At 41.8% G+C, this 13,753-nt stretch overlaps 1 protein-coding gene across 1 annotated transcript in view; it reads right to left on the bottom strand.

Moving 5' to 3' along the window:
• LOC140480631 (V-type proton ATPase 116 kDa subunit a 1-like) overlaps positions 1 to 13,753 on the bottom strand; it is a 145,906-nt gene that overhangs the window by 53,162 nt on the left and 78,991 nt on the right. Inside the window, exons 14-15 of the mRNA XM_072575759.1 lie at positions 7,818 to 7,911; positions 7,202 to 7,320 (exon numbers count right to left, since the gene is read on the bottom strand). Coding sequence (XP_072431860.1) covers positions 7,202 to 7,320; positions 7,818 to 7,911 — 213 coding nt within the window. The remainder of the gene's footprint in view (positions 1 to 7,201; positions 7,321 to 7,817; positions 7,912 to 13,753) is intronic.

The following is a 13,753-nucleotide window of genomic DNA, read 5'->3' as shown; positions in this document are numbered from 1 at the left end:
CCCAAGTATCTGTTCCTCGGATACTGCCTGACCTGCTGTGCTTTTCCAGCACCACACCCTCAACTCTGATCTCCAACATCTGCAGGCCTTACTTTCTCCAATGTCTTAAATATGACCACCATGGACAAGAATTTTATTGAGCTGAGGCTGTAGGTTGAGAGTTGGTGTGTAGGCCATTTGGCAGTGGGCCCTTCTTGCTCAGGGTGCAAGCCACACAATGATGGAGGTGGCCTCTCAAGTCGAAAAGTGAAGTGCTGGAAAAGCACAGCAGGTCAGGCAGCATTCGAGGAGCTGGAGATGCTGTTTTGGGCATAAACCCTTCATCAGGAATGATGGTGAAGGCTTATGTCTGAAAGGTAAACTCTCCTGCTCCTTGGATGCTGCCTAACCTGCTGTGCTTTTCCAGCACCAAACTTTTTGACTCTATCTCCAGCATCTGCAGTACCCACTTTCTCGATGGCCTTTCAAGGGTAACTAGGGATGAATTGCCCATATCCCATTATTTTAAAATAATTTAAATAAATTTGAAAAAAGCAAACTAGGGTATTGGTATTCCATCCTGAAATTTAACTTCCTATACAATTCTTTGGTGATGCTTTTCTTCAAAACAATTGCTCATGGGATATGGACATCAGAGGCCAAGCCAGCATTTATTGCCCATTTTAGTTGCCCTTGAGAAGGTGGTGATGGGTGGTCTCTTGAACTGCTGCAGTCAATATGTTGAAAGTAAACCTAAAATCTCATGAGATAGGGTGGTCTAGGATTTGTGACTCAGCAATACTGAAGAAACAGTGATATAATTCGAAGTAAGCATGATGAATGACTCAGAGAGGAATTTGAAGGTGGTAATGTTCCCATGTATGTGCTGCCCATGTCCTTCTAGAAGGAAATGGTCATGGGTTTGGAAGGTGCTGTCTAAGGATCTTTTAAGTGGGGAATATTCCATCACACTCCTGACTTGCTTTGTAATTGGTTGGCAGGCTGGGGGAAGGCAGAAGGTGAGCTAGTTGCTGCAGGATTCTTAGCCTTTGACCTACTTTCATGGTCATTGTATTTATATGGTTAGTCCAGTTTGAGTTTCTGGTCCATGGTAATCACCCAGAATGTTGATAGTAGATAATTCAGTGATGGTAATGCCTTTGAATGTCAAAGGATGAGAGATTATCTCCGACTGAAGAAAGTCATTGTCTGGCATTTGTGTAGCACAAATGTTATTTGCCATTTTCTGCCAAAGCTTGGACATTATCCAGGTTTCCTGCATTTGGACATGGATTGCATCAGTATCTGAGGAGTTGCAAATGCTGCTGAACATTGTGCAATCATCAGCGAACATCCTCACTTCTGACATTCTGGTAGATGGAGGTCATTAATGAAGCAAATGAATGTAATTGGGCCAAGGATACTATCCTGAAGAATTCATGCAGAGATATTCTGGAACTGAAATGACTGTGTTCCAAAAAATCACAACTGTTTTCCTTTGTGCCAGGTGTAACTCCAATCTGCAGAGATTTACATTACCTACAGTGGTGGAAACAGGCCATTAGGCCCACCAACCCTCTGAAGAGTAACCCACCCAGACCCATTTCCCTTACCTTTACACCTGACTAATGCACCTAACACTATAGGCAATTTAGCATGGTCAATTGATCTGGCCTGCACATCTTTGGACTATGGGAGGAAAAGGCTCATGCCCGAAACGTCGATTCTCCTGCTCCTTGGATGCTGCCTGAGCTGCTGTGCTTTTCCAGCAACACATTTTCAGCACTGTGGGAGGAAACCCATGCAGACATGGGGAGAACGTGCAAACTCCACACAGAGAGTGCCCCAAGGCTGGAATCAAACCTGGGTCCCTGGCATTGCGAGGCAGCAGTGCTAACCACTGAGCCACCATGCTGCCCTTGGATTCCTATTGACTCCAGTTTTGCTCGTGTTTGTTGATGCATCACTAGGTCAAATGTGGCCTCAATGTCAAAGGTAATCACTCTCACCCCTCACTGATCTTTCAGTGCTGGAAGACCACACCTGAATCAGGTTAAATAACTTTACAAAGGAAATTGAATCAATCAACCACATAATGGCCCTCTAATCTTGGGAAAGTGTCTATCATTCTTATCTGGGCTGATGACTATGCAATCTGGTAAAAACAATGACTGCAGATGCTGGAAACCAGATTCTGGATTAGTGGTGCTGGAAGAGCACAGCAGTTCAGGCAGCATCCAAGGAGCTTCGAAATCAACATTTCAGGCAAAAGCCCTTCATCAGGAATAAAGGCAGTGAGCCTAAAGCATGGAGAGATAAGCTAGAGGAGGGTGGGGGTCGGGAGAAAGTAGCATAGAGTACAATGGGTGAGTGGGGGAGGGGAAGAAGGTGATCAGTCAGGGAGGAGAGGGTGGAGTGGATAGATGGAAACGGAGATAGGCAGGTAGGACAAGTCCGGACAAGTCAGGGGGACAGTGCTGAGCTGGAAGTTTGGAACTAGGGTGATGTGGGGGAAGGGGAAATGAGGAAACTGTTGAAGTCCACATTGATGCCCTGGGATTGAAGTGTTCTGAGGCGGAAGATGAGGCGTTCTTCCTCCAGGCGTCTGGTGGTGAGGGAGCGGCGGTGAAGGGGTTCACCAACACATTCCACGCTGACCTTAAATTTACCAGGACCATCTCTGACACCTCCCTCCCCTTCCTGGACCTCTCCATCTCCATTAATGATGACCGACTTGACACTGACATTTTTTACAAACCCACCGACTCCCACAGCTACCTGGATTACACCTCTTCCCACCCTACCTCTTGCAAAAATGCCATCCCATATTCCCAATTCCTTCGCCTCCGCCGTATCTGCTCCCAGGAGGACCAGTTCCACCACAGAACACACCAGATGGCCTCCTTCTTTAGAGACCACAATTTCCCTTCCCACATGGTTAAAGATGCCCTCCAACGCATCTCGTCCACATCCTGCACCTCCGCCCTCAGACCCCACCCCTCCAACCGTAACAAGAACAGAATGCCCCTGGTGCTCACCTTCCACCCTACCAACTTTCGCATAAACCAAATCATTCACCGACATTTCCGCCACCTCCAAACAGACCCCACCACCAGGGATATATTTCCCTCCCCACCCCTTTCCGCCTTCCACAAAGACTGTTCCCTCCGTGACTACCTGGTCAGGTCCACACGCCCCTACAACCCACCCTCCCATCCTGGCTCTTTCCCCTGCCACCGCAGGAACTGTAAAACCTGTGCCCACACCTCCTCCCTCACCTCTATCCAAGGCCCTAAAGGAGCCTTCCACATCCATCAAAGTTTTACCTGCACATCCACCAATATCATTTATTGTATCCGTTGCTCCCGATGCGATCTCCTCTACATTGGGGAGACTGGGCGCCTCCTAGCAGAGTGCTTTAGGGAACATCTCTGGGACACCCGCACCAATCAACCACACTGCCCCGTGGCCCAACATTTCAACTCCCCCTCCCACTCTGCCGAGGACATGGAGGTCCTGGGCCTCCTTCACCGCCGCTCCCTCACCACCAGACACCTGGAGGAAGAACGCCTCATCTTCCGCCTCGGAACACTTCAACCCCAGGGCATCAATGTGGACTTCAACAGTTTCCTCATTTCCCCTTCCCCCACCTCACCCTAGTTCCAAACTTCCAGCTCAGCACTGTCCCCATGATTTGTCTGGACTTGTCCTACCTGCCTATCTCCTTTTCTGCCGATCCACTCCACCCTCTCCTCCTTGACCTATCACCTTCATCCCCTCCCCCACTCACCCATTGTACTCGATGCTACTTTCTCCCCACCCCCACCCTCCTCTAGCTTATCTCTCCATGCTTCAGGCTCTCTGCCTTTATTCCTGATGAAGGGCTTTTGCCCGAAACGTCGATTTCGAAGCTCCTTGGATGCTGCCTGAACTGCTGTGCTCTTCCAGCAACACTAATCCAGACCATGCTATCTGGCCCATTAATTGTTAGGCTCTTGAGAGTTGTGTCAGGTACTAATGCCATGAACAGTTGAAATCAGGAAAAGCTGTTGATGAAAATTCAGGCCAAATGTTGGAATTCTCTTCCAACATTTCTCCCACACAGTATTTAAAAAATGCAATTCTCTTATTATTTCATTATGGTCTCTATTTTATTTGTGATGCTGTAGTATGTGCTCAGACTAATTATCTATTCTTATTTCTATCTGCTGCCACTACAATATATGACATAATCTTCTTGTTCCTTTCATCTGCACTGTGGAAACAATTCTAATTACACTGAAATAGAAAATCCTGTATCATGGATTAGTAATTCAGAATTCCTGGCAGAGAAATTCCCCTCCTATGGCTCCATTGTCAATGACATTTACTTTTCATGGGGTGAGTGGAGGCTCCACTTCCTACAAATCATGATGAAGATATAATTCAAAGATAGAATAACGGTTTTATTAGTAGTAATCTATTGATAATTTGTTCTATCGCTATTTACATAATGCAAAAACCACTAGGCATGTGGATTATGTTGAATCAGTATTTGTATGTAAAACAAATGTTTACATAGTTAATGCTCTGTGTGGAAACAATAGCACTTGGATTAAAGGAATTAATTATACTCAAACCGTGACTAAGCAGACTAAGTATGTGAAGCTCATGTCCTTCAATTGGAATGGTAGGTAAGTAAGAAGAACTTCTGAAAAATCCAATTTAACAGCACTAGATGGAAACCATGCACCACAAGTATGCAATACTTCCTCTAGGAGAAATAGTGTGTTGACCAAGGTAAAAGAGGCCAATGCTGGAAAGTGAAATGTTTTCCCACAGTTATTACCCAAGACAAGTAAAGATATCAAGTAAAGCTCCTTTGAATCTAACTTGATGCTGTGCCTCCAACTCTTAGAATAATATCTCTGTGCCTGTACTAATGCAAAACATTTTATTTTTGAATCCTGCCAATTGGTCAATTTGTCAAAATTGGTCAATTTTGATACACTAATCCATATTAGGTTTGCCCTAACTCATTTCTTTAGGAGTTTGTTAGATATCAATGTGTGGTGATTTTTGCTTAGTCTGTCGCTGGTTCAGATTGAGGTACGAGAGGTGAAGAGGATGTTTGTTTGTAATAGTTGTGCAGTTCAGAATATTCCTTTTCAAAAGCAAGTATTGAGCAGAAAATAATCCAGTAGTTTTTCCATTTGGTTTTCATCATTATCTTTAGCTTTCTGTAATCTTTTTAAAATTTGTAGATGTTTACTTGGAGATGCCAGTGTTGGACTGGGGTGTACAAAGTTAAAAATCACACAACACCAGGTTATAGTCCAACAGGTTTAATTGGAAGCACATTAGCTTTTGGAGTGACGCTCCTTCATCAGATGATAGTGGAGGGCTCGATCGTAACACAGAATTTAAAGCAAAAATTTGCAGTGTGTTGTAACTGAAATTATACATTGAAAAATTGATTGTCTGTTAAGCATTTCATCTGTTAGAATACAGTGATAGTTTCACTTCTTTCATGTGTAAATCACAAAACTCTTTTTTTAAAAGTTGTATTCTCGGGTTAGCTGTTAACAATGGTGATAGCTAGACAATATGTTAAAGGTGTTGGCCACCTGTGTTCTCTGTCTATGACCTGATGTTTAGATTGATTCTAATCTAAAAAGTGAGATCACAGAGTTTTACATAAATTCATGCAGTTTTTGAGCTCAGAGTTTTACATGAATGTATGCAGTTTTTGAGCAAAGTACAATGTAACTCTGCAAGTACAAATTCACCCCACAAAATATGTGTGCATGTGGGTCTTTATCTGTCTGTGTGTATGTCTGTCTGGGGTGGGGGTTGTGAGTGTGAGAAAGTGTGTGTGTGTGTGTGTGTAGTGAGTGCAGAGTGTCTTAAGTCTGTGAGGGGGTGCATGTGTGAGTGTGGGAGTGTGTGTGTCTATAAGGGTATGTGCGGGTGTCTGTGTGCATGTCTGTGTGTACCTGTGTCCGTGTGTATGTGAGTGTGTGTGTGTGTGTGTAGGACTATCTATGTGTGTGTAGTGCAATGGTGGTCACCTGTAATGTGACATGAACCCAAGGTCCCGGTTGAGGCCCTCCCTATGGGTACCGAACTTAGCTATCAGCCTCTGCTCGCCCACTTTCCTCTGCTGCCTGTCCCGAAGTCCACCTTGGAGGATCGTCACCCGAAGGTCTGAGGCTGAGGAAAGTGCACTTGCAGAGTTACATTGCACTTTGCTCAAAAACTGCATACATTCATGTAGAACTCTGAGCTCAAAAACTGCATGAATTTATGTAAAACTCTGTTATCTCACTTTTTAGATTAGAATCAATCTAAACATCAGGTCATAGACAGAGAACACAGGGGGCCAACACCTTCAACATATTGTCTAGCTATCACCATTGTTAACAGCTAACCTGAGAATGCAACTTTAAAAAAAGGTTTTGTGATTTACACATGAAAGAAGTGGAACTATCACTGTATTCTAACAGATGAAAGGCTTAACAGACAATCAATTTTTCAATGTATAAATTCAGTTACATCACACTGCAAATTTTTGCGATGAATTCTGTGTTACGATCGAGCCCTCCACTATCACCTGATGAAGGAGCATCGCTCCGAAAGCTAGTGTGCTTCCAATTAAACCTGTTGGACTATAACCTGGTGTTGTGTGATTTTTAACATTGTATTCATCAACAACACAAAGACTTTGCAGATGTTTACTGACTGAGATGTGAGAATTGGGGTAGAATTTCAGTGGTGGGTTCTTCCGATTTTTTTATATTGCAACTCTGGAAGATCAATGGGATTCCTGGCACAATGGGCACTTATGGATGCCATTCCAACATTTTCACTGATTTCACACCAAAATAACAGCAGAGGATTGGGAGAATTCCATCTTAATATTTTCACTATAATCATGTCACCATTTTATACCAGTGTCTCTAAAAAGAATTTTACCTCTAACAGAATTCCAACGTTAATATGGCAAGATTTACACCACGGCATATAGTTTGAAGTTTAAAGGGCTAATTAAAGCAAACAAAATCTCTTTCCATTCAAAGAACCTCCATACTTTTAACAAAAGCAAAAACACTGAAGAGTTGACATTTGAGATATTTTTAAATGCAATAGGGTGATTAAACAATCAATATGAGGCATGATATTCTTAAGCAACCTTTCATTTTCTGACTGCTTTTACATGTTGTAGCCAGACCTGTATACTCACATGTGATTCAATAAACTTAGTGTGACTCCAAAAAGCATGTGAAAGACGCCCAGAATGACTGACATTTTCATCTTGTAGGAATTCATAAATGTCAGCTTATTTACAGCAATGTTCCATATCTGAGAACAAATAAAAATGAAGCTTAACATTGAAATTGACAACATCATTAGACTCTAGGCAGTGAAAAATAATGAAAGGGTAACTGAAATAGTCATAAAATGGAGTTGCAGATGTGTGAAGCTAGGTCCAGATTGCAGGACAAAACAAGTGAAGTAACTAAAGTGGTACTGTTTTGGTGACATCAAAGTTAGGTTTTAAAAGACTCTGAAGAAGGGAGATTAGGTAATGAAAGCGAAAATGTTGGGAATAGGAAGAAGGCCAGGTATGTGGGAGAGAGGAAAGTGGAGTTAGTAGAAGGTGACCATGCATTCCCACTTTTCAGCCTCCATGAGATATTGTACTTTTCAGCGAACAATGTCCCCAATGCACACATGCCATGAAAAGTTACAGAGGACAATTCAGTGATCAAAGTTGGAATGTTAGAATAGAAGGCTCTGGGAAAGATTTTATAAAAAGGGATAAATGTTGGAAATTTCAGAATTTTAAAGCCACCTACTGGATCAATGCCAAATGGATAGGGTTTTCCTGAAAATACTCCTCGCACTGCAGGATTCAATTGGAGTACGGATGAGTTCTGTAAAGTTTCATTGCTGAAAAAACAAGTAGTAATGAATACCTTCAAAATCAGTATCTATAATGATAACGTTGCAAGGTGCAGTAATAAAAGCTATGGATGTATCGTAGGTATGCTACCGGACTATTAATTCAGAGACTTGGATGACTGATTCAGAGACAATATACAAATTCCACTAAGGCAGCCAGGGGTTATGAAATTCAATTAATCTGAAATAAACAGTTAATATTATTCATGATGATCATGAAATTGAGATCTTCATAAATACCCATTTGCTTCACTGCTTAAGGGCAGAAAATCTGCTGTTCTAACCTCGCCTGGCCGACAAGTGACTCCAGCTCCATAGCTGTCTGTTTGACTCTTAACTAGCATTTGAAATGGCCTAATTAGTTACTCAGTTATAACAATATGGAAATGTCACTGGAGTACCATCATCATACAGACTGCAATATCATGAAGAATGGCTTACCACTGCCTGCTCTAAGGAAATTAGGGATGTACAATAAATTCTGGTACTTGTTAACAACACCCACAGTTCATGAATAAATGATAACATTTATTTTCACTGTTATATTCTCACATTTGCATTTTACAATGTTTTATACAAGTAGTCTTCAGAATAGTAATTATAACTGAAAGATTGTAAAGACAGAAGGGATGTATTCGATCCATGTATCTGCTTGAAAATGTGTTTTTAGAGAGACAAATTCAACAACTTGCTTGTCTTTACCTGTTGGCTGAACTGAGTTTTTATCTTTATTATGTTTCAAAAGTGTTAAATTCAACTGGTTATCATAGTGCTAAACAAATAGAAGTAAAATCAGAATTCATGGTAACCTGAAGTGGCATTTAGCTACCTCAAGAGGGAGTCACTTCTCACAACTACTGCTTACGTACATTTCTGTAGCTTTGAAATAGTGGAAGGATCTCAGAAAGTTAAAATGATCAGAATTTAACAGGGTGAATACGCTACCGATAAAGCTGACAGATGGTCTTATAATCAGCTTAAAAGCCAGTTATTTTCTGCAATAGTCAAACAATACAAAATGTGTTGCTGCTCTGAAATTGACCCAACAAAGAATGCTTGTAAATGGACAACTTTTCACATTGAGCCTCTGACCTCAGGAAATTAAAGGCAGGTCATGGAGAAAATACTCTCTGCTCTTGTCTGTCTGTCTGTCTGTCTCCTTTTCTTCCAGAAACAAAATAAACTGTGAGGTTAGCAGAAAGTTGTTTGTATTTTATAAGTGTGAATCAGCTGGCTTTGAAATACGTTTGATTGAAAATCACTTATCCCTAAGGAGCTTTGTTAGAAGCTTTGAAAATTGATGATTTCATTCTGAAAGATGCATTTTGTTTGTTTGATACCTTAACAAAATAAATAGCTAGCACTGCTGATGCAGCATCAAAGCTCGAGGAAGCAAGTTGAATACTTGAAATTTGATTTCCCGATCTGATATCTCTCCTACATTCCAGGGACATTCTGAATAATAGTCTCTGGGAAAGAACTCAGTGTTTCCTTTTATGAAAGGCAATTTGCCATTTGTGCTCACCAAAACTACTCAGATGTCACACTGGAGAGGACTGTCACCTATCAGCCTCATTTCAATCAACACTGATCCAATTTAAATCCCAGGGTGCATCTGACTATCACTGGAGTGACATTGTTAGAGCACTTTGGCAAAGTTGCAGAGGTACCAATCTACTGTAGAATACTGCTCTGCCTCATAGTCCTGCAGTCACCTTGCAAGTGCTGTGGGTATGCAGTAAAATTGTCACCACAAGGACGCTAATGTCCACTCCTGGTTCCGTTCTGTAATCTCCTACCTGACATTCTCTGTAAGATTGAAGAAGACATGACAAAACTGACTTTGTCACTATGAAGATTGAAAATTAACCACCAAGAAAGTCCTTAAAATAGTGTCAGTCATCCTGGGAAACATATATATTAAGCTTAAATCAACCCACAATCAAAATGGAAGAACCAAACCTCATTGTTGACACAAAATCAGAGGTCCCTAGCTTTGACCTGTCTTGATGACTGTAAATAGTGTTCAACCTAATCTGCATTGGGCATGATTGACGTTGCCACCAAGTCCATAGTTGAAGATGAGGGATGGTCTGCAGTGCAATTGTAGCCAAAATGCAATACATCATCGCAAACTGTCCACATCAATTTATTGTGGGAGGAATCTGATTTATCAACGTGGCAGTTCAGGAGACAACCTAATGGGTAGACAAACTAGATATCTATTAGCATTTTCCCATTGTATGACATGGTAGGAACAAAAACCAGTTTATTGCCTTGAAATTGTATCTTAGGGTGGGGGTAGGATGATCAAAGATGATTGAATGATTTAGTAGGTGAGATAGAGAGAAACTATTTTCTCTGGTGGCAGAATCTCAAAGAAAGGATCTTAATTTTAAAATGAGAGCCAGGCCATTCGAGGAAGCATTTCTTTATAGAAAAACTGTGGAAATCTAGGAAGGTGTCCCCCATGAAATGTTGAGCTTAGGTCAATTGAAACTTTCAAAACTGACATTGATAATCTTTTATTGGGATAGAGTTTCAAATCGAGGTAGGTGGGTGGAGTTAAGAAACAGCTAATTCTTACTGATTTTTAAAAATACATTTTTAGGATGTGGACTTCGGCTAGGCAGTATTCATTGCACAGCCCTAATTACTTTGAGAAAGTGATGGTGATCTGCCTTCTTGAGCCACTCCAGTCCATGCAGGAGGGATGGAGTTCCAGGACTTTGATCCAGGGATGGTGACACAATTCTAAGTCAGGATGGTGAGTGGCTTGGACAAAGTTTGTAGATGCTGGTGTTTCTGTGTATTGTCATACTTGCCCTTCTAGTTTGTTGAGCTCAAAGTGGTGACTAAGGAATCTTTCTGAGTTATTGCAGTAAAGTTTGCAGATGGTACACACTGCTGCCTCTGCTGGTGGAGGAACTGAATGTCAATGTTTTGAGTATTGTTAGAGCTGCAACTTTTGAGCGAAAAGTAGACTATTCCTTCACACTCCTGACCTATGCCCGGTTGTAAGTAATCAGTCTTGGAAGAGTCAGGATTTGTTACTTGCTGCAGAATTCCTAGCTTCTGATCTGCTTTTGTAGTCACAGTATTTATTTGGCTTGTTCAGCTCAGTTCCTGGTCAATGGTAACCCACAGACATTGAGGGATTCAGCAATAGTGATTTCATTGACTGTCAAGGGGAGATGGTTAGCTTCTCTCTTATTGGAACTGGTCATTGCTTGGCACACCATAGACTATAAGACACAGGAGGAGACGTTAGGCCATTTGGCCCATCGAGTCTGCTCTGCCATTCAATTGTGGCTGATAAGTTTCTCAACTCCATTTTGCCGTTTTCTCTCTGTAACCCTTGATCCCCTTGACAATCAAGGAACCTATCTACCTTTGTCTTAAATACACTCAATGACCTAGCCTCCACATCCTTATGTGGCAATGACTTCCATAGATTCACCACTCTTTGGCTGAAGAAGTTTCTCCTTTTCTCCATTCTAAAGAGTCTTCCCTTTACTCTAAGACTGTGCCCTCGAGTCCTCGTCTCTCTCCTGCCAATGGAAACATCTTCCCAATGTCCACTTTGTCTAGGCCATTCAGTATTCTGTACTTTAATTAAATCCCCTTCATCCTTCTAAATGCCATTGAGTATAAATGCAGAATTTTCAAATGTTCCTCATATGTTAAGTCTTTCATTCCTAGGATCATTCTCATGAATCTCCTCTGGAGTCACTTCAGGGCCATACGTTCTTCCAGAGATATGGGATCCAAAATTACTCAATACTCCAAATGTGGTCTGACCAGAGCTTTATAAAGGAGAAAGTGAAGACTGCAGATGCTGGAGATCAGAGCTGAAAATGTGTTGCTGGAAAAGCGCAGCAGGTCAGGCAGCATCCAAGGAGCAGGAGAATCGACGTTTCGGGCATGAGCCCTTCTTCAGGATTCCTGAATGCTGCCTGACCTGCTGCGCTTTTCCAGCAACACATTTTCAGCTCAGAGCTTTATAAAGCCTCAAAAGTACACCCACTGTTTTTACATTCCAGTCCTTTCAAACTAAATGCCAACATTGTATTTGCCTTTCTAACTATTGACTCAACCTGCATGTTTACCTTCAGAGAAACCAGGACTAGAACTCCCAGGTCTCTTTGCACTTCAGACTTCTGAATTTTCTCCCCATTTAGAAAATAGTCCATGCCTCTATTCTTCTTACTAAAATGCGCTCACACTTTCACACATTCCATTCCATCTGCCACTTCTTTGCCTATTCTCTTAATGTATCTAATCCTTCTGCAGCTCCCCTGCCTCCTCAATACTACTTGTCCCTGTACCTATCTTTGTAACATCTGCAAACTTAACCAGAATGCTATCAGTTCCTTCAAAGAGATCTTTAATGTACAAAATGAAAAGTTGTGGTTCCTTGGGGAATACTCTTAGTTACTGAGAAGGACTCTTTTATCCCCACTCTCTGCTTTCTGCCTTTCAGCCAATCTTCTATCTTTGTTAGCACCTTGCCTCTAACTCTATGGGTTCTTATCTTACTCAGCAGCCTCCTGTGTGGCATCTTGTCAAAGGCCTTCTGGAAATCTAGGTAGATAACATCTTGGTCGAACAAAGAATTCTAACAGATTTGTCAGGCATGACTTTCCCCTTGATGAAACCATGCTGCCTTTGACTTATTTTACCATGCACTCATCTTTCAGAATGGACTCCAAAAATCTTACCAACGACCAAGGTTAGGCTAATCGGCCTGTAATTTCCCATCTTTTGCCTTACTTCTTTCTTAATGGGAGGTGGGAGGGTTACATTAGTGAATTTCCAGGAGTAATTTGGGAGACACAGCAGAGACTTATCTCTCGGATAAAGGAGCATACTAAAAGGGAAGATGAGGCAACGAAGGCTCACAAGGGAAGTCTGGGCAGCATAAAAGCAAAAGAGAAAGTAGATAATGCAGTGAAGGGCAGAGGGAAGCCAAAGGATTACAAAGCTTTCAAAGACCAATAAAGGATGACGCAAAAAGAAATAACGAGGGAGAAGATTAAATGTGAGGGTAAGCTAACCAGTAATATAAAAGAAGAGTGCAAGAGTTTCTTTAGATATATAAAGGGCAAAAGAGAGGCAGAAGTGGACATTGGGTTGATGGAAAATGGAGGAGTAGTAATGGGGGAAGAAAGAAATGGCTGAGGAACTGAATGAGAACTTTGCGTCAATCGTCAATATAGAAGACACAAGTAACATGCCAAAAATTCAAGAGAATTGGAGGGCAGAGGTGAGTATAGTGGCCATGACAAAGGAGAAAGTGCTAGAAAAACTGAAAAAGTCTGAAAGGTGGATAAAACACCTGGACCAGATGGATTGCAGCCCAGAATTCTGAAGGAGACAGCTGACGAGGTAGTGGAGTTGTTAGTGGTGATCATGCAGGAATTGCTTGGATCAGGGTGGGTCCCTCCAATTCTCTTGAATATTTGGCATGTTACTTGTGTCTTCTATATTGACGATTGACGCAAAGTTCTCATTCAGTTCCTCAGCCATTTCTTTCTTCCCCCATTACTACTCCTCCATTTTCCATCAGCCCAACGTCCACTTCTGCCTCTCTTTTGCCCTTTATAAATCTAAAGAAACTCTTGCACTCTTCTTTTATATTACCGTTTAGCTTACCCTCACATTTAATCTTCTCCCTCGTTATTTCTTTTCTCGTTATCCTTTGTTGGTCTTTGAAAGCTTTGTAATCCTTTGGCTTCCCTCTGCCCTTCACTGCATTATCTACTTTCTCTTTTGCTTTTATGCTGCCCAGACTTCCCTTGTCAGCCTTGGTTGCCTCATCTTCCCTTTT

This window comes from Chiloscyllium punctatum, chromosome 8, assembly GCF_047496795.1.
Source record: "Chiloscyllium punctatum isolate Juve2018m chromosome 8, sChiPun1.3, whole genome shotgun sequence".
NCBI lineage: Eukaryota > Metazoa > Chordata > Chondrichthyes > Orectolobiformes > Hemiscylliidae > Chiloscyllium > Chiloscyllium punctatum.
Note: the sequence above shows the minus strand (reverse complement) of the source record. Positions and strands in the feature narration are given on the sequence as shown.